General features: G+C 37.3%; 1 protein-coding gene across 7 annotated transcripts in view; it reads left to right on the plus strand.

Moving 5' to 3' along the window:
- Positions 1-19638, plus strand: part of CENPE (centromere protein E) — an 85351-nt gene that overhangs the window by 55075 nt on the left and 10638 nt on the right. For all 7 annotated transcript variants that reach the window (XM_023252887.2, XM_019829159.3, XM_023252886.2 and 4 more), the window contains 7 exons: positions 786-1004; positions 3095-3292; positions 4002-4205; positions 6717-6935; positions 10329-10514; positions 16666-16778; positions 18130-18227. In XM_023252887.2, the coding sequence (XP_023108655.2) occupies positions 786-1004; positions 3095-3292; positions 4002-4205; positions 6717-6935; positions 10329-10514; positions 16666-16778; positions 18130-18227 (1237 nt within the window). The remainder of the gene's footprint in view (positions 1-785; positions 1005-3094; positions 3293-4001; positions 4206-6716; positions 6936-10328; positions 10515-16665; positions 16779-18129; positions 18228-19638) is intronic.

A 19638-nucleotide genomic window follows, 5' to 3' on the forward strand; every position in this document is an offset into this window, starting at 1 on the left:
TGCTCAAGGTCATATAGCTAGTAGGTTGGTAGAATCAGGACATGAAATCAAGTGTAAGTTTAGAATTTGAGTATAGAAACATTTTCACAAATATAATTTTATTTCCCTTAAGCTATAATGTCTGTGTATATTTCATAGATTACATAGATATGGATATCATATTTACTTTCCCCTAGAAAAGTTTGTGGGACTCATTATAGTCTTTATTTTGTTTTTGGGAAAATGGCTCAATGATATCTATAGTCAGGAAGTAGCAGAGATAGAACCTGAACTCTAACTGATAAAAGGTTCGAAAACTCAGATTCTAGGCAGAGAAATAGAAATGTGTAGAGAGGCTGCACCAAGCTGACAAATAGTTAGTTCGATTTTTCGTCACTTGTTTTACCTGCAAACTCACACTGCCTGCTGTGAACATGAGCCAGCATTCAGTCTTGAACTATAATATAATATAGATTGAATTCACTCAAATTTATCTTTAGACTTTGAGAGGGTCATTTAAATCATGAATGCATAAAGAACTAAAAGAAAATGTATCAAAATGTTAATAGGGATTGTTTCTGGTTTTCTGTGTTATATTTAAAATTTTTAAATTTTCACAATAATTAAATAGTATTTCTGTAATCCAAAATCAATAAGAGTTCCTTCCCCCCTTTTTTTAACACAAACATCTTAATTTGTTTCTGCATTACAGAAAATATTAAGCATAAGTTTTGTTAAAATTCTAGGGCAAGGACTATTTTTGTTACATTAGAATGAATTGTTAAATGAATTCTAATTTCCCTTAGGAGCTTCTGAAGAGATACTCAGAGATGTATAATCATTATGAGTACTTAGATAGACTATCCCTTGACTTGGAGAAGGAAGTTGAAACCCAAAAAGAGCTTTCAATTAGAGTGAGAGCAAACCTCTCACTTCCGTATCCACAAATCAAACAAATTCAAAAACTTCTTACTGCAAACCAGAGATGTTCAATGGAATTCCACAGAGTCATGAAGAAACTTCAGGTACCACGTTTCTTAGTAATATCTTTGTAAATACTGCTATAATTGGTTTTAACATCAGTATATCTAAGTCCTACTTTGGGAGTTGGCATATTTGCTATTTAGTGTATTTACTACCAAATTAAGGGTTATATGGGTCTCAGCATAGTATGTGCAAAATCCAGTATGCATCTAGGACCTGTTCATTCAACAAAACTTGAGCTCTCCCTGTGAATCTGGATACTGCCAAGGTGCTCGGGAGACAGGTAGGAATAACATCTCAGTTATCTCCTGGTCTAGTGCATGAAGCAGATATATAAGCAGGTAGTCTAAGTGTGGTGATAGAGGTACGTGAAGATTGTGTGACATACCAGATAAAGAGTCACAGAAGGTGAGACTGCAGTAGAAGCTGGACTGAGCAACAGTGACTGCAGTCCATTTTGCAGATGATGGAGAGCCACTGGACAGTTATTTTAAGTAGTGGCAGTAGCACGATCATACCATTTTAGCTACTTCACCATAGAAAAACAATGAGTTTGTGGCAGAGAGAAGAGACAAAAAGCAGTTACAGTGGTCAGATGAGATACTATAGGTGACTCTTTTACCAGAAAAAGATTCACAGGGATGGGGAGGACAAAAGAAATTAAAGAAATATTCAGCAGCTTGGGATGCCTATGTGGCTTAGTTGGTTAAGCGTCTGACTCTAGATTTTGGCTCAGGTCATGATCTCACGGTTCATGAGATCGAGCCCCACTTTGGGCTCTGTGCTGATGGCATAGAGCCTGCTTAGGATTCTTTTTCTCCCTCTCTTTCTGCCCCTCCCCCACTCACGTGTGCTTGCTCACTCTCAAAATAAACTTAGAAAAAATAAAGGTTTGGAATTCATCAGCTTATAGTTGCTACATAATATAACATATGTGAGTAAGGTCACCCAGAAACCATAATAGAAGAATAAGAGCCATGGGATAAGAAGAGAGATCTAGAAAAGATAAATTTTCCAGTCAGCAGAAAAGACAGCAACATGTGGGTTTGAGGCTGGAAACGTCAAAGGAACAGAAAAAAATCAAGCAAAAGTGCCGTTGCTCAAGTCAGTAGAGGACAACACGTCAAAGATAAAGTGGTCAAGAATGTCAGATACTTCACGCAGCCAGAATATGAACCGAACAGATGCCCTCAAGTTGTTGATTGATAATAGAGCTCATTGGTGACTTTCTCAGAGCAGTTTTAGTTGAATGGTTAGGAAGGGCCAGATTATAAGAGGTTAAGAAGTAGTGGAAGACTGAGGAAGGAGGGAGGGAGTTGGTATGTGTCTTTCCTAGATAGTTTGCTTCTCAGGCCCTGATATTCCTTTTTTTTTTTTTTTTTTTTAAGTTTATTTATTTTGAAAGAGGCAGTGTGTGCATGCAGAGAAAGGGCAGAGAAAGAGAGGGAGAGAGAGAAAACCAAGCAGGCTCCACACTGTTAGCGCAAAGCCTGACACAGGGCTTGATCCCACTAACCATGAGAGCATGACCTGAGCCAAGATCAAGAGCTGGGTGCTCAACCAACAGAGCTACCCAGGTGCCCCAAGCCCTGAAATTTTTCCACAAATCCAGGCAATCAGATATCCAGAATTTATCCAAGAGGTCCATGGAACACATGGCATTCAAATTATTGTTACCTTGATGCCAAACATCTAACAACATGTAGAAAGTACATCTTGAGGCTGGCATACCCATATTGGTTACCCAATCAAAGTATGCAGGACAGGATGTTGAAAATGAATCTCAAGCTTCTAGCTGGGAAACATGGGTGATTGGTAGAGAAAGGTGAGTTTCTAGGGAAAGAGATTATGTTACATTTTAACATTGAATGTAAGGTAATTGTTGAACATCTATGAGATGTATCCAGTAGGGAGTCCGAAGTAAGGAACTTGAAGTCTGGAAGTTCTTCTCCCAAGATACTGAGAGGAGAAAACTGGGGATAGAGAGAGAGGCTCTTTCCTTCTTCCTCACTTACCAGAGGATATAGATAAACAAGAGATGCCATCCCACCTCTTAGTCTTGAGGGTTTAAAACTTCCTCTAAATGTGATAAAAAGTTCATTTCCCAATTTGTTTAATGTTTTTCTGTAAGTATGTGTTAAGCCATGTTACAAAGATAAAGGAAGAACACCATGAATCCATCAATAAATTTGAAGTGTTTTTTATTGATGAAGTGGAAAAGCAAAATGAACTGCTAATTAAAATACAACACCTTCAACAAGATTATGATGTGCCATCCAGAGAATTAACAGACCTTAAATTGAGCCAGAATATGGATCTACATATTGAGGTATCATTTATTTAAATGGTTTCATTAGATTTTAGGCCTTTATGTCACATAGAGAAGGTACCTTTCCATGTGCTTAGAGCCATTTTTCATTTTCCAGAAATTAAAACTAGGTTGCAGGGTGACAAGTGGCTAGATGTAAAGAGTGTCACATAATGGACTAATCTCCTTTTTCAGGACTCCACAGATACAGGAAATAGATTTAGTACCAACAAGTGGGAATTCATAGAACCCCAGAATAAGTTTGCAAATGCTTTCTAAACCTAGATCTGTGGCTGGGAGTCAGGAACATTTTTATTGCAGTAACTCCACATGGAGTGCCTTGCTCTCACCCAGCAGTGTGAGGCTGGCATCCAACTCCCAACACGTATGTGAGACCTGAGTGCACAGGAAAGCTACATGCAGAAGCACTTCGTATATTGTGATTATTGGTCGCAGACAGTTTTGACAGGTAATTCTAACAGGCAGAATTCACAGACATTCCTCTTAGATGGCCTATACTGCCAAAAATTTATTATTCAAATCACTAGAATAAAGTGTTAAATTAGAATTACATTTCTAATGTAATTAGAATAAATTAGAATTATATTTATTTCAAAATATTAAGAATGAAAGTTCAGTAAGGTATTTTCCCCTCTTTATGATATCTATATGATATTTAGGTGAAAACTTTCCTAATGTCCAGGTGATTAAATACTTATTTTTCACACAGGAAATTCTCAAAGATCTTTCAGAAAATGACTTCCACTGCATAAAGGCTGAATTTCAACAAGTGCTAAGTAATAGGAAAGAAATGACCCAGTTTTTGGAAGAATGGTTGAATACTCATTTTGATACAGAAAAGCTTAAAAATGGCATCCAGAAAGAAAATGATAGGATTTGTCAAGTGAATAACTTCTATAATAACAAGATAATTGTAAGTAACGATTTTCTTTTGTGCTACCTCATTCTTTTTTGTTGTTTGCTCTGATTTTTCCACCTCTTTCTTAAAAAAGACTTAGAACAACTTAATCTTAGGTATGTTTCTGTAATTTACTTGTATATACTTTATTTTTTTATTTGGAAAAAATTATGTAAAACATGTTCTTCCTCTTATATGTTATGTATGCTTCTTTAAGATAATTAAAGATAACCAACTGACACTTGTAAGGAAGATAAAATTAGGAGGCTTGGGAGACTTAGTTGGTTAAATATCCGACTCTTGGTTTCACTCAGGTCATGATCTCATGGTTTGGGAGTTCGAGTCCCACCTCCGACTCTGCACTGACAGCATGGAGCCTGCTTGGGAATCTGCACCCTGCCCCCCTGCCCTCCCCCCGCCCCACCCCGCGCTGTTCCTTACCTGCTTGTGCTTGCTCTCCCTCTCAAAATAAACTTAAAAAAAAAAAAAAAGGATAAAATCTTGAGGTGTAATAATCAATTTCCACTTAAGAAATCTTGAATCCTCTTTCCTTTCTCAGTTCTCACTGCTTCTGTAGGAGTTGTGCCTTTTCCCCCCAGTAGCCTCAGACAGGGTAAGACATGAGCCTGATTCAGGGCTGCAGGCAGCACCTGTGGTCATGCCATAGACAAGCCTGGCCAACTCCTTGGCGGAGGCCTCATTTGCTTTTCATGTTGGTGGTATCACTACCATACGCACTGATCCTTCAACTCTGAGGTTCAGAGATATGGTTTATACCTCTGTTCCCGAGGTGACTGACTCCAGTGTATAGATTCACAAGAACCAACATTGCTGAAGATCATTTTTGTTAATTTGTTGTACTTTCCATTGATGAGGATATCATTCTGCTTTTTTTTTTTTTTTTTAATTTTTGTAATGTTTATTTATGTTTGAGACAGAGAGAGACAGAGCATGAACGGGGGAGGGGCAGAGAGAGAGGGAGACACCGAATCCGAAGCAGGCTCCAGGCTCTGAGCTGTCAGCACAGAGCCCGACGCGGGGCTCGAACTCACAGACCGTGAGATCATGACCTGAGCCGAAGTTGGCTCAACCGACTGAGCCACCCAGACGCCCCTCATTCTGCTTTCTGAAGTAATCCCTATCTCTATACCTGGTAAAATACACAGTAATCAGAAAGTTGCTTGTGTACATGGAACTAGAGCAAGGGGAGCTAGATTAACATCACAGCTTCTAAGAATTTCATATTTCATATGTTTGGGCAGTTCTTTTTTGACACTTTAATTTCATCTGAAAACTATACTTAAATCACACTGAAGTATAGATAATATTTTCAAAAGCTGTTTTCCTATGGAGAGTCATTCCCATTTGTTAAATACCTCAAGCTAGCAGAATAGTATGAGCTATTTCAGGGCGGGGGTGGGGGAAGAGTCCACAATCAACAGGGAAAAATATAAAACCAATATTTGGCTAAGATAATCCCCGTATAATTCAGTGTTTTTCTTGTAATATTGAGGGCCTAGTTGGGAGTAGAAAGTAGGGATTCCTACTGTGTGGATGAGCATAGATATGTGGCTTCTTCCAGCACCCTGAGAATAGGAAATGATAACTTTGTATGGTGTGAGGCCAGTAGTCTAGAACCCAGGAAAGTCCAGGGTGCCAGCAAGAACACAACTAAGTTAGCATCCAAGTCTGATAGAAGTGCCTTAAAGCCACAAAGTTATAGATAAAACCAATAAGGCATTCATGATGAGAGCAAAAACACGTCCCATAACAATTACGAAGTAAAAAGATATGAGTAATTTCAGAGTTAGCGAAGGTATTGATTGACTATTATTTCCTGCACAGAAATATAAGATTTTCAGATTACCAAAAGTCAGTGAACTATTTTCCCTATAAACATTGAGATTTGAAATGAAACTGGAAAATAGATTGCTGTTAAGTTTATTGAATATGCTCTGCTATTACATGTCAGTTAATGTTTATATAGGACATTATAAATATCATAATACAGGAGCACAGTCGGTTAAGCATCTGACTTTGGCTTAGGCTATGATCTCCCAGTTCATGAGTTTGAGCCCCGCATCAGGCTCTGGGCTGACAGATCCTTTGTCCCCCTTGCCCCTCTTGTGCATACATGCTTGCATACACTCTCTCTCTAAGATAAATAAACATTAAAAAAATTGGATAACAAATGTCATAATACATAATAACTTTAACCTGTATAGTTTTGCAGATTCCTCTCCATAATGTTAGCACTGACTTAATAAAGTGAGGTTTATCATCTTGCAAATCAATATGAATCCTCTCCAGTCCTTATTTTTTATTCTCATCAATATCCAGCATCTTCTGTAGTTTTAGAAACTGATGCAAACCACAAAGAATGTTCACATTCTTTTAAAGTACTGTTCTAGAGTGTTCTAAATAATGAATTTCAGCATATGCCTTGTCCTAGAATTCTAGTAGTTTTCATAGTATTTTTATATGTAATTCATTTTAGAGTTATAATAGTGTTTTACTATTCAATAGGCTATAATGAATGAATCTACAGAGTTTGAAGAAAGAAATGCTACCATAACTAAAGAATGGGAACATGACCTGAAATCAGTAAAAGAGAAAAATGAACAACTATTTAAAAACTACCAAACTTTGAAGATCTCACTGACATCTGGTGTCCTTGTTAATGCTGTTACAGAAGACAATAAGAATCTTCATGTTACATCAAGAGCCACACAACTAACCACAGAGGTATGTGATTTCTTATGAGACATTTTTCAGTTTGCAGACTGATCAGAGTTAAAGATGCATTTTATGTAACACTTCAGAGCAAAATTATAGTATCAAATGTATTAGGGAATGTGGGCCATGTTTGTGTGTGTGATGGGCTTGTTTTTATTTATTTTTTTAATGTTTTATTCATTTTTGAGAAAGAGGGAATGAGCAGGGAAAGGGCAAAGAGAGGGGGAGAGAGGATCAGAAGCGGGCTCTGCACTGACAGTAGTGAGCCTGATGTGGGGCTCAAACTGACAAACTGTGAGATCATGACCTGAACTGAAGTCACATGCTCAACTTACTGAGCCACCCAGGTGCCCCAATGGGCTTGTTCTTTAATTATAGTCCTATTGTGGCTATCACTCAAATAACTACAGAACTATATATTACATGAGATCTTCCCTTTGAATTATAAAGCAGAAGTAACTCATAGCTTAATTTGATTAAAGATACATATACTTTCTCAGGTTCTATTACTATACATTATAAATTTCTTCAATTGTGTAATTTTTTTTTAAGTTTATTTATTTTGAGACAGAAAGAGAGAGGCATGAGCAGAGGAGGGACAGAGAAAAAGGAAGGGGGGGAGGCAGAGAGAATCCCAAGCAGCTTCACACTGCCAGCACAGAGCCTGATGCAGGGCTCGAACTCACAAAATGCAAGATCATGACCTGAGCCAAAACCAAGAGTCAGCTGCTTAACCAACTGAGCCACCCTGGCACCCCATAATCGTGTAACTTTTTATTAAACTATAATCTGTGTCTGTATATAGAACTAGCTTAGAGGGTTAGTGCAATTCAGCTTTTCTCTAATTAACTGGTTTGTGTTATATGAAACTTAAAATGGAAAAGCCTGGGGCGCCTGGGTGGCTCAGTCGGTTGGGCGTCCGACTTCGGCCCAGGTCATGATCTCGCGGTCTGTGAGTTCGAGCCCCACGTCGGGCTCTGTGCTGACAGCTCGGAGCCTGGAGCCTGCTTTGGATTCTGTGCCTCCCTCTCTCTCTGCCCCTCCCCCGTTCATGCTCTGTCTCTCTCTGTCTCAAAAATAAATAAAAATGTTAAAAAAAATAAAAATGCGAACCAGGAAGAACACCAACCTGTTAAGTTAAAAAACTTGTATGGAAACCAATTTGTCAATAAATTTCATATATATAAAAAAATAAAATAAAATCTTACACAATTGAAAAAAAATAAAAAAATAAAAATGTATTCTCCTTTTTAAACTGTACAGGAGAATGAGGAATGGCTTAAAAATAAAAGGTTGACATGGAAAAAAAAAAAAAAGTTAAAAAACTAACTAAATAAATAAATAAATAAATAAATAAATAAAATGGAAAAGCCTAAAAAAATATAACAGATGTCTTACATAGATTAACCCGTATCCAAGAATCAATACGTTATTTGAATGATTCAGTTATAGGGTACATTGGGTGGCTCAGTCGGTTAGGCGTCTGACTTCAGCTCAGGTCATGATTTCACAGCTTTTGGGTTCGAGCCCCATGTCGGGCTCTGTACCGACAGCTCGGAGCCTGGAGCCTGCTTGGGATTCTGTGTCTACCTCTCTCTCTACCCCTCCCCCACTCATGCTCTGTCTCTCTCTCAAAAATAAAGAATTAGTAAAACAAAATTTTTTTGAATGATTCAGTTATTTTGTTACCTAGCCTTACTTGGGAATCTGTGAAGCAGGCATACTATTTTATGTTGTTAGCACACAAAATGACTTCGTGAAGAACCTAAGAGGAAATTATAATTTATCATCTTGAGCAAAATAAATACTCAGAATAAAACGTCAGCCACTAATTTAATAATCAGTTACCAGTGGAAACTAGAAGATCACTGGTACAGTTTATCGATTTGCTAATCACTACAGACCTCAGTCAGTTGGTGGAGACAAAAATAGCCGAAATATTAAGCCCATCTACCAAAGCAATAAAGAAGCAGAAGAAATATCCATCTTCAGTGACCCCAGGAAATACCCTATCCGATAGTAAATGATATACTATTAATCTGGTAATCATGCCAAATTAGAGTAGCATAGAGTAGTTTGATACGATATGGAAATAGACACATGGAGCAGTGGAACAGAGTAGAGTTCAGCAGTACACCCAAGTAAGGATGAGAATTCAGTGTTTGATAATGGTAACCACTAACTCGGTGGGGGAAAGATGGTTTACTGCATGTTTCATTCCAGACTACCAGCTAGCCACCTGGAAAAAAATAAATCTGGATTCCTACCTCACTCATTTAAACAAAAATAAATTCTAGATAGGCCAAAAACAAACATTTTCTAGGAAATCCTGCATGTGTGTGTAGGTGAATAATCTTACAAATATGAACAAACTCAGGTATTTAAATTCAGGTATTTTTGTATTTGAAAAAAACTGGAAATAACCTAGATGTTCACTAGTGGTTGATGGGTTAGCTAATTTACAATACCTCTATAACACAGGATGTATGTATCCATGAAAACAAAAACGTGGAGAGATCTCTATGTGTTGTTAATGGAAATATCTGGAAAGTATATTATCAAGTTAAAAAGAAACAGAATTGGGGCACTGGGATGACTCAGTCATTAAATGTCTGACTTTTGATTTGGGCTCAGGTCATGCATGATCTCTCGGTTCATGGGACCGAGCCCTGAATTGGGCTCTCTGACAGCAAGGAGCCTGATTGAGACTCGCTCTCTCTTTCTCTCTCTCTCTCTGCCCCTCCCCCACTTGTGCACTCGCTGTCTCTCTCTCAAAAATAAATATTTTTAAAAAACAACTATATATTCAGTATGTTCCTACTCTGTGTATGACTGACTCTTTTGTAAGAGTGTGTGTGTAGTCACAAGCACTTAAATAGGCATGGAAAATTTCTAGAAGGATACACTTGAAAGAGTTCAGTAGTCATTGTTACCAAGTCAGCTCAGGTTCTGAGATGGGGAAACTTCCCCTTCATCATATGCCTTTGAATTTTTCCACATGCTTGTATTTTTTAATTTTAAAATTAGGTAATCAAAATAAAGGCAAATCTATGTTATATGCATTACTTAAAGAGTCAGTTAACAGGTGTACTTTCTTTAAGTGCTGTTAATTTAAAATGTGAGTGCCTTTTTAATATGCTTAGCACTGTACTAACCAGTAAATAAGATAAACACTAAACCTTGTAATATAAAATTTGGGCCTTTTTTAATCCTAAAATCATCAACTTCTAAATAAAGGAAATAATACATGTGTAAATTGAGTGACATTTGGTTTCTCTTCTATCTTTTCTTAATGCAATCTGAAAAATTAATACCTATGTATATGATCGTCTTTGTCTTAAACTTATATTCTGTGATTCTGCCTTCATGGCATACCTTATTTATGTGTGCATTTTCTCACAGAAAATTCAGGAGTTGGAAACTTCACTGCGTGAAGCTAAAGAAAGTGCTATGCACAAGGAAAGCAAGATTATAAAGCTGCAGAAAGAACTTGAGATGACTAATGACCTAGTAGCAAAACTTCAAGCACAAGTTAATGAATCAAATAAATGCCTTGAAAAGACTAAAGAAATGATCCAAGTACTTCAGGTAACTTAACAAACTCATTTTAAAATAAAAGGGGTTTTTTTTCTTCTACTGTTGAATTTGACGGTTTATTTGGGACTCTAATCTTTTACTTGAACTTCCTGCTACCTATGTATGTATGAAGTTCAATACTCAAGCTTTAAGAGAGCAAGCAGGTGAAGGGGCCCCCAGGTGGCTCAATCGGTTAAGCATCCGACTTCAGCTCAGGTCATGATCTCACAGTTCTTGAGTTCAAGCCCCGCATCGGGCTTTCTGCTGTCAGTATGGAGCCTGCTTTGGATCCTCTGTCCCCCTCTCTCTCTGCCTCTCTCAAAAATAAATAAATAAATAAATAAATAAATAAATAAATAAATAAATAAATAAATAAATAAGCAAGCGAGCGGAAACTTAGAAATGAAATGTAGGAATATATTTTCATGCAAAATAATGATTATTTTTGTATTCCTAGAAAAATTACTTTTAAAAGGCATATAAATACTATTCTAAAAGTCCTGGCTCATTCAATAAGACATGAAACAGAAGCAATAAAAAACAATCTCATATAGTTTAATGTAAAACTAAAAACCAAGAAAATCAATTGTAAATCCTTAGAACTTTTTAGAATAATTATTTAATATTTCAAATCACATTTTTATTCAATCAAGAAATATTTGTTGAGTCTTCTAAATGTTGGTCATTGCTCTAGATGTCATGTATACAGCAGTGGAAAGAAAAGTACCTCCCTTCCTTCTAGTTGCTTATATTCTTGTTCAGGAAGACAGAAAATAACCAAGTATGTATGTGTGTCAAGTGGTGAAAAGTGCAATGGGAAAAAATTAAGCTAGACAAGGGGTGTATGGGTGCTGGGTGAAAGTGAGGGTGGGAGGGAAACCTCTTCTCCTACAAAGCATTGCTGAGCAGAGCCACACCATTAAGAAGACTTGAAGGGATGAGTGAGCCCTGTGGTAGCAGAAGGGCCTTCTAGGCAAAGGAAATCTCAGATAGCCTAGACATGTTTAAGAAACAAGCCGGTGTCTCCTGTGCAGAATGAGCAAGGGGACAGAGGTTGGAAAGAAGGTAAGAAGTAGCGGAAAGTCAACTCGTAAAGGGTCTCACAGGTTATCGTAAGAACTTTGGTTTTTATTTTGAGTGAGCTGAGAAGTCGTCGGGATTTTGGCAAAAGGATATAATGATCTGACTTAATTTTAAAGGCTGCCCTTTGAAAATCAAATCCAAGAGGGTGTGTTTGTTGTAGCTGCTACAACAAAGGGAAGCAGACTGCAACAACTCAAACACGAGAGAATCTTGTTTCTCTATCTCATATAAAAGTATGAGTTCCAGGTTGGCAGGAGGGTCCATACTGCATGACCATTCAGAGGCTCACTTTTCTCCCATCCTGTTTCTCCGCCACCCCTCTGGTGCTGTTTTCATCTGCATGGTTAAAGCCAGGTTGTAAGCAGTTCATGCTCCGTCTCATAGGAAAGGGACAGATGGAGAAGCCAAAATTCATCTTAAAATCTCTATTCTTAAAGAAGGCTCTGGCCTAGACGTGGCACACATCCCTTCCTTTCATATTTCTTGGAGTTAAGACATTATGCCAGAGTTTTTGGCCCGGACAACTGGAAGGTTATAAACTTAGATTCTATAAAATGCAACGTGTATTTAACTCAACATTAAGAAAAAACTTTTAAACTATTCCCCACTATTTGAAAACATCTTGGATATAACTGTCCAATATAATGTGGGGTTTATTAATTGAATAGAGAAGAAAGTAATTTGAACAAATGAATCATTAAAATTTTGTTTCAATCTTGATACATTTCCTCCCTTGTATCATTACAAATTGCTTATATCAAGTAGCAGTGAATTTATTAAAAATTTGTTACATTAAAACTTTAGGGACATCCTGCATGATGGGAAAAAAAAGATTTTTTTTTAATGTTTATTTATTTTTGATAGAGAGACAGAGCACAAGTGGGGAAGAGGCAGAGAGAGAGACACACTCACACAGAATCTGAAGCAGGCTCTCAGCTGTCAGCACAGAGTGGGGCTCAGACTCAGAGTCATGACCTGAGCCACCCAGGCACCCCAGAAGAAAAAAGATCTTATTGGGGCGCCTGGGTGGCGTAGTCGGTTGAGCGTCCGACTTCAGCCAGGTCACGATCTCGCGGTCCGGGAGTTCGAGCCCCGCATCGGGCTCTGGGCTGATGGCTCAGAGCCTGGAGCCTGTTTCCGATTCTGTGTCTCCCTCTCTCTCTGCCCCTCCCCCGTTCATGCTCTGTCTCTCTCTGTCCCAAAAATAAAAATAAAAACATTGAAAAAAAAAATTAAAAAAAAAAAAAGAAAAAAGATCTTATTTATGATGGTCACAAAATCAAAAATAAAATGCTTGAATGACTAACCTTAACAAAAAATGAGGAAAACATATATGAAAAGAGCAAGAGAACTTAAAAAAGAAATACAGAGCGTGTGGTTTATAAGAAACACACCATTTCCTAGGTTGGAACTTCAATACTGTACAAGCCTAAGTTGTTCCCAAGTTAATTCCTAACTTTCATGTAATTCAAATCAGAATTTCAAAGGAATTCTTTCTCAGGTAGAGCCAGGAAACTTTCTTAACTGAATCCATCTAAAATGCAGCTGATAAATAGGTCATATTAACAAATTTATGTTCGCAGTCTTCTCAGTTTATTAGTGAAACTATTTAAGACTCAGTATTTCTTGAGTGCAGCATTGGTTGCATGCCATATGTTTGAAATATGGAATTCTGTTGTCTTTCATTTCTAATTCGGTATTTTCAATTTTGATTTCTCTTACATAAGAATGTTTTAAATAATGTTATATGTGACTAATTTATTTCATTATACCATGGCAAAAAAAAATTGTAATCTCTGCATTTTCTTTTTAGTGTCATAAGTGGATACCTTTTTTTTATAAAGTTCTTTGAACTTTTTTTTTTTAATTTTTTTTTCAACGTTTTTTATTTATTTTTGGGACAGAGAGAGACAGAGCATGAATGGGGGAGGGGCAGAGAGAGAGGGAGACACAGAATCGGAAGCAGGCTCCAGGCTCCGAGCCATCAGCCCAGAGCCTGATGCGGGGCTCGAACTCACGGACCGTGAGATCGTGACCTGGCTGAAGTCGGACACTTAACCGACTGCGCCACCCAGGCGCCCCTAAAGTTCTTTGAACTTTTTTTTTTATTTTTTTTTTCAACGTTTATTTATTTTTGGGACAGAGAGAGACAGAGCATGAACGGGGGAGGGGCAGAGAGAGAGGGAGACAGAATCGGAAACAGACTCCAGGCTCTGAGCCATCAGCCCAGAGCCTGACGCGGGGCTCGAACTCCCGGACCGCGAGATCGTGACCTGGCTGAAGTCGGACGCTTAACCAACTGCGCCACCCAGGCGCCCCTCTTTGAACTTTTAAAACAGTATATAGACAAGTAGATCAGTGGAAGAGAATAGAAGGCTTAGAAGTAGACCCACACAAATGCAGTCAGCTAATCCTAGACAGAACAAAGGCAGTTGAGTAGACTCAACTTAGCAACTAGTGATGCTGGAGCATCTGGACTTCCATAGGCCAAAAAACGAATCTTGACAGAGACCCTCTATCTGCCACAAAAAGTAACTCAGTTGATGAAAAATCTAAATGTAAAACACAAAACTAGAAAACTCCCAGAAGAGAAGATAGAAGATCTAAGTGGCCATGGGCTTGGGAGTGACTTTATCTTAGATACAACACCAAAAGCACGATCCAGGAAAGAAAAAACTGGTAAGTTGAAATGAAAATATTTAAATGAAAAATATCTGCTCTGTGAAGGACAGTTAAGAAAATTAAAAGACAAGTCACAGACCAGAAGAAAAATTTTTGCAAAACACATATCTGATAAAGAACTGTTGTCCAAAATAAACAAAGAACTCTTAAAAGTCCATGATAAAAACAACCTGATTAAAAAATGGGCAACAGATCTAAACAGACACCCCACCTAAGAAGATACTCATGGGACAAATAAGCAAATGAAAAGATTCTCAGCTTCATTTCATTAGAGTATTGCAAATTAAAACAAAATACACTACACTATAACACCTATGGTATCTCAAAATGCCATGCTCGCCAATCCAAAACATCACACTAAATGCTGATGAGGAGCTGGAGGAATAGGAACTTTCATTCATTGCTTGAAGGACTGCAAATGGGACAGCCAGTTTGAAAGAGAGTTTGGCAACTTCTTACAAAACTGACAACACTTCAGTCAGCCACATTCTCAGGGAGTCCCTGATATGAGCATCTGAATCAGAAGGTGGGGTATTGAACGGGTGCTGTGACTGAGCAAACAGTGGGCTTCTCCAAGAATGGGCTTATCTTACCCTGTCATCAGCCTCCTTAAGCTGAGCATCTATCATTTTGCATCTTTTTAGTCTTTGCTAGCCATGGTGTGCATGTGAATGTTTCTATGGGGTTTGGGGTGAGAAAGCCTAGAGGAATAAAGAGAGCTCTCTAGGTCCCTATTTAGATGGGTTTTATTTTTTATTCAATATCTAATTCTCCATTGTATGGCTGTGGTACAATGATAAAAAGTGATTTATTCAGCAATAATAAGAAATGAGCTAACAAGCCACAAAAAGATGCGGACGAACCTTAAATACACACCGCTAATTAAAAGAAGCCAATCTAAGGGGCGCCTGGGTGGTGCAGTCGGTTAAGCGTCCGACTTCAGCTCAGGTCACGATCTCGCGGTCCGTGAGTTCGAGCCCCGCGTCGGGCTCTGGGCTGATGGCTCGGAGCCTGGAGCCTGCTTCCAATTCTGTGTCTCCCTCTCTCTCTGCCCCTCCCCCGTTCATGCTCTGTCTCTCTCTATCTCAAAAATAAATAAACATTAAAAAAAAATTTTTTTTTTTTAAAAAAAGCCAATCTGAGGTGCTTGTGTGGCTCAGTTGGTTAAGCGTCTATCTTTGGCTCAGGTCATGATTTCATGGCTCATGAGTTCAAGACCTGCGCCGGGCTCTGTGCTGACAGCTCAGAGCCTGGAGACTGCTTTGGATTCTGTGTCTCCCTCTCTCTCTGTTCCTCCCTGGCTTGTGCTCAGTCCCTCCCTCCCTCTCTCCCTCTTTCTCTCTCTCTCTCTCTCTCTCTCTCTCTCTCTCTCTCTCTCTCTCAAAAATAAATAAAACGCATTAAAAAAAAAAATTCAGAAGAAGCCAATCTGAAAAGACTACATACCCTATGATTCCAACTATATGACGTTCTGGAAAAGGCAAAACCAGGGAGACAGTAAAAAAATCAATGGTTGCCAATGGTCCGGAAGGGGTTAGGGAGGGAAAGATGAATAGGTGAAACACAAGGGAAGCTATTCTGTATGATACAGTAATGATGGATATGTGCCATTTTACATCTGTCAAAATCCATAGAATGTACAGTACAAATAAAAAAACCCTAATGCAACCTAAAATATATCAATATTGGCTCATCATTTGTAACAAATATACCACACTAATATGTGATGTTAATAATGGGGGAAATGGGCAGGGTGGGGAGGGAGATGGAGTGCGACAAGGGTATATGGGAACTCTGTGTACTCTCTGCTCAGTTTTTCTATCAACCTAAAGTTTCTCTAAAATATAAAAATCTGTTTATTAAAAAAAGATTTAAATATATGCAAGTATGTATTTATGTATGTTTTTGTTTTTTTTTTTTTCTGTGATGGGAAGTAGATACATTGACAGCACTGGACTGAACCATCCCTGAGTACACAATGTCCCAACAACACTTTATACTGCTTTGTGTCTTGGTTCAGTTCTAGTTTGCTGTTTGTATTGCCATTCTGGCATCTTTTTGTTTCATTTTACCCTCCCTGTCACCCCACCCCCACCCCCCATTATTCTCAACATTTGTTGCATTTTGTCTTAAGTATTTCATTTCTAATTGGAAAAAAAAATTGTTTTAAGAAATGAAAGTCATATGTTCTTAATTACATATTAGCTTCCAGTAGTTTCAAATATACTTCACATCAAATATCTGCTTGTTCATTTTAGGATTAAATTTTGGGCCTTTTCCTGCTTTTCATATATTTGAAGTTTGCTGTTTTAAAATGTTCCTACCAAATCAAGGTAGTTAACAACTCTTTAAAACTGCTCTGAAATTATTTTCTTTTTCTCTTCTCTAAAAAATTTAGGACAAAGTTGCTTTAGGAGCTAAGCCCTACAAAGAAGAAATTGAAGATCTCAAAACAAAGCTGGTAAAAATAGACCTAGAGAAGATGAAAACTGCCAAAGAGTTTGAAAAAGAGTACGTCTTTGCCTTAATTGAACACGACTTTAATAGCTCAAGTTTGCCTTCTAAATTATATAAATTCCTTTGCATTGGTTAACTTTTTAAAATATATGGAAATACTGTTATTGCTTTTTAAAATAAATATCCACATCCACAGATTTTAAACTTGTTAAATTCTCATTACATATCCAAAGTTTTTTTAAAAATGTGCCTAGCTCTGGCCAATTACTAATACAATGTTTCTTTTGATGCTTCTTGCTCAGTCATATATAAACAGCTTAAAAATGGCCTTTTTATGCTTGAAAAGGAATGTTAAGAACCTGTATGTGTGTGTTTGTGTCTAGCAGTTTGACCAAGGTTTCTGTTGGTTCTCTTAATTTAATTTGTTCCTCCTGTTGTGTTTTTGTGTAAAGGTTGTATTTCCTTTTAAATTATGGTACCTAGTACCCAAATGCATAACCTCTTTTTATTTGTTTATGTATACTACTGTACATAATGGCACGCCTAAAATTCTTTATGATATGGCGTAATGAAAGAACATGAAACAGAGTCAGAGACAGTGAATTAGAAATATAATATTGCCACATTATTATATCACCTTGCATAAGCTGTTTAATCTCTCTGGGCTTTATGTTCATATTCAATAAATAAAACAATAAGTTTGTATTAGACGATTTCTTAAGATTCCTTCTGGCTCCTAATGCTTTTTGTTCTTCCTATAAATATTTAACAAGGATACCTAATTTGCCCAAAAAGTAGCATTCTGAAGCTTTTGCATCCGGACTAGCCTTCCATTGATAAGAGTATTGGTTTTAGTGAAACTTATACCTATCAAGTTCTTCACTATAAAAAAAGCAATTTTACTTAGAGAATAGGATCAGCAGATAACTTTCAGAGTCTCTAAAGGGAGAAAGTATGATTTATCACTGCTGATTAATGCTTAAGCCAGGAGTTCATAAAATATCACTTTCTACTGGGAGACAGTGAGCAGAATTTGTTTGACCTTTGACTATCACACTGGACTGGACTGCAGCCGGGGTTTACTTCCCTGACAATGTAGACATAGGTAGAAGTTTTTTCTCACTTTCATGCTCTGGTAATCGTTGTATCCAATTAATAGCTATTGGGCTTCCAGATATTTAAAAAGAATTGTTTAAAAAAATTACTCCTGCAACCAGACAGAATGCTTCTGATTTGATGGTGTTGTACCTATAAAACACTCGGTACCAGGAGGGTATCTGCTACTACTTATGGGTTTCATGTCAATGTGATATATCTTATTAGAAAATTCTTGACAGCAATTCTGTTTGTTCTTCCATTAAAAATTAGTTGCTAGGCTTTTACATATTTCCATTGTTCTTTTTAGAATTACTTCTACAAAAGCCACTGTAGAATATCAAAAAGAAGTTATAAGGGTATTGAGAGAAAATCTTAGAAGAAATCAACAAGCGCAAGATACCTCACGTAAGTAGAAAATGCTGATATTTCCATAACTTTCCATTTTACTTCTCAATACACTTAGACATTTTGAATACTATTATATATGTGACAGTCAAGAATAAACATGTTAATCACTAATTTAGAAAGAACTGTTTTTGAAACGAACTTACTGGGATCATATTTATCCTGTACCCAATTTAGTTTGGTTTCCTATAATTTTAACTGTCCATTGGAGATTCTTAAAAAATACAAATTTTACCTTTGCATTATCAGATCATCACATCTTTACATAGTAGTGAAGACATTCACATCTTAATAGATGATAACCATAGGCACAGTAAAAATACAATCAGTACACAGTAGAAATAAAGAAATAAAATCCTATTTGTTCTTAGTACTGAAAATAAAGAGTTGATGCTTATTTGCAAACTCTTTGAAATCGTGCAATCTTTTTGAAATTGATTTTAGACACAGTTTTCAAATCTAATGATCAAATTTCTCGTATGATTTCCTCAACCTATATCTTTTTCCATATTTTTATCTCATGTTTCATTTGAAAAGAGAGGATGCTGAACAGTACTTGGGACAGCTTTCTGTAGTAAAGACTGAACTAAGAACAGGTCACTCTCACTTCATGGCCCTATGAAATCATGGGGACAATAATACTTGACCTTCTAGCTTATATATATACTTATCGTAAGGATCAAACTGAAAGTTGTGTGTGAAAGCACACTGAAAGTTCTAAATGTCAAGCAAACATAAGGTAATACTTGTGTGTATTATTATCCACTCATTTAAAAAAAAAATGAGAAAGTGTTAAAGATGTTGTCTAGTACATATGTAGACTGAACTTCTCTAGTGGCTGTTGTGGGATAATTGCACCCCTACCTGGAAAACTTTAAGGGATAAAAATAGAAATGAGCAAGCTTTGTTGTTACAGAAGGGTCAGGATAATTAACTTTTGATTTGTGACTTTCAGTACATATTGTATCTGAATCCAAAGTAATTCAAAAGAAAATGGACATTAAGTGTCTTCCCCACACACACCTTACCACCCTTTTGTAAATTGTTGGTTACACAGTGGATTATTCTACGTAGAAGCACCTCACATTTTAATGCAGTTTTACCTGAAATTTAAAAAACAACTCCTTACATTACTTTTACACACATAGTGCAGAATACTTAATAATATATGCTTTAGTATCTTTCTGAGGTTTATTCAGTTAACAAGTATGTGTTGAGAACTTACAGTGCACTGAGTAACTGGCAGTGGACCCCCCACACACACATTCTGTATTGTAAGAAGCCCTCTGGGTGTTTCCACTGATGGAGAAGAGAGAGAGTGAAGGACCACACTCACTGGGGAGATTACTACCGCTGCCGTCATTGTGCAAGATTTCAGGGAGCACTGTGGTGGGAGTGGACTTGGTGGGGT

Source organism: Felis catus, chromosome B1, assembly GCF_018350175.1.
Source record: "Felis catus isolate Fca126 chromosome B1, F.catus_Fca126_mat1.0, whole genome shotgun sequence".
Lineage (NCBI taxonomy): Eukaryota > Metazoa > Chordata > Mammalia > Carnivora > Felidae > Felis > Felis catus.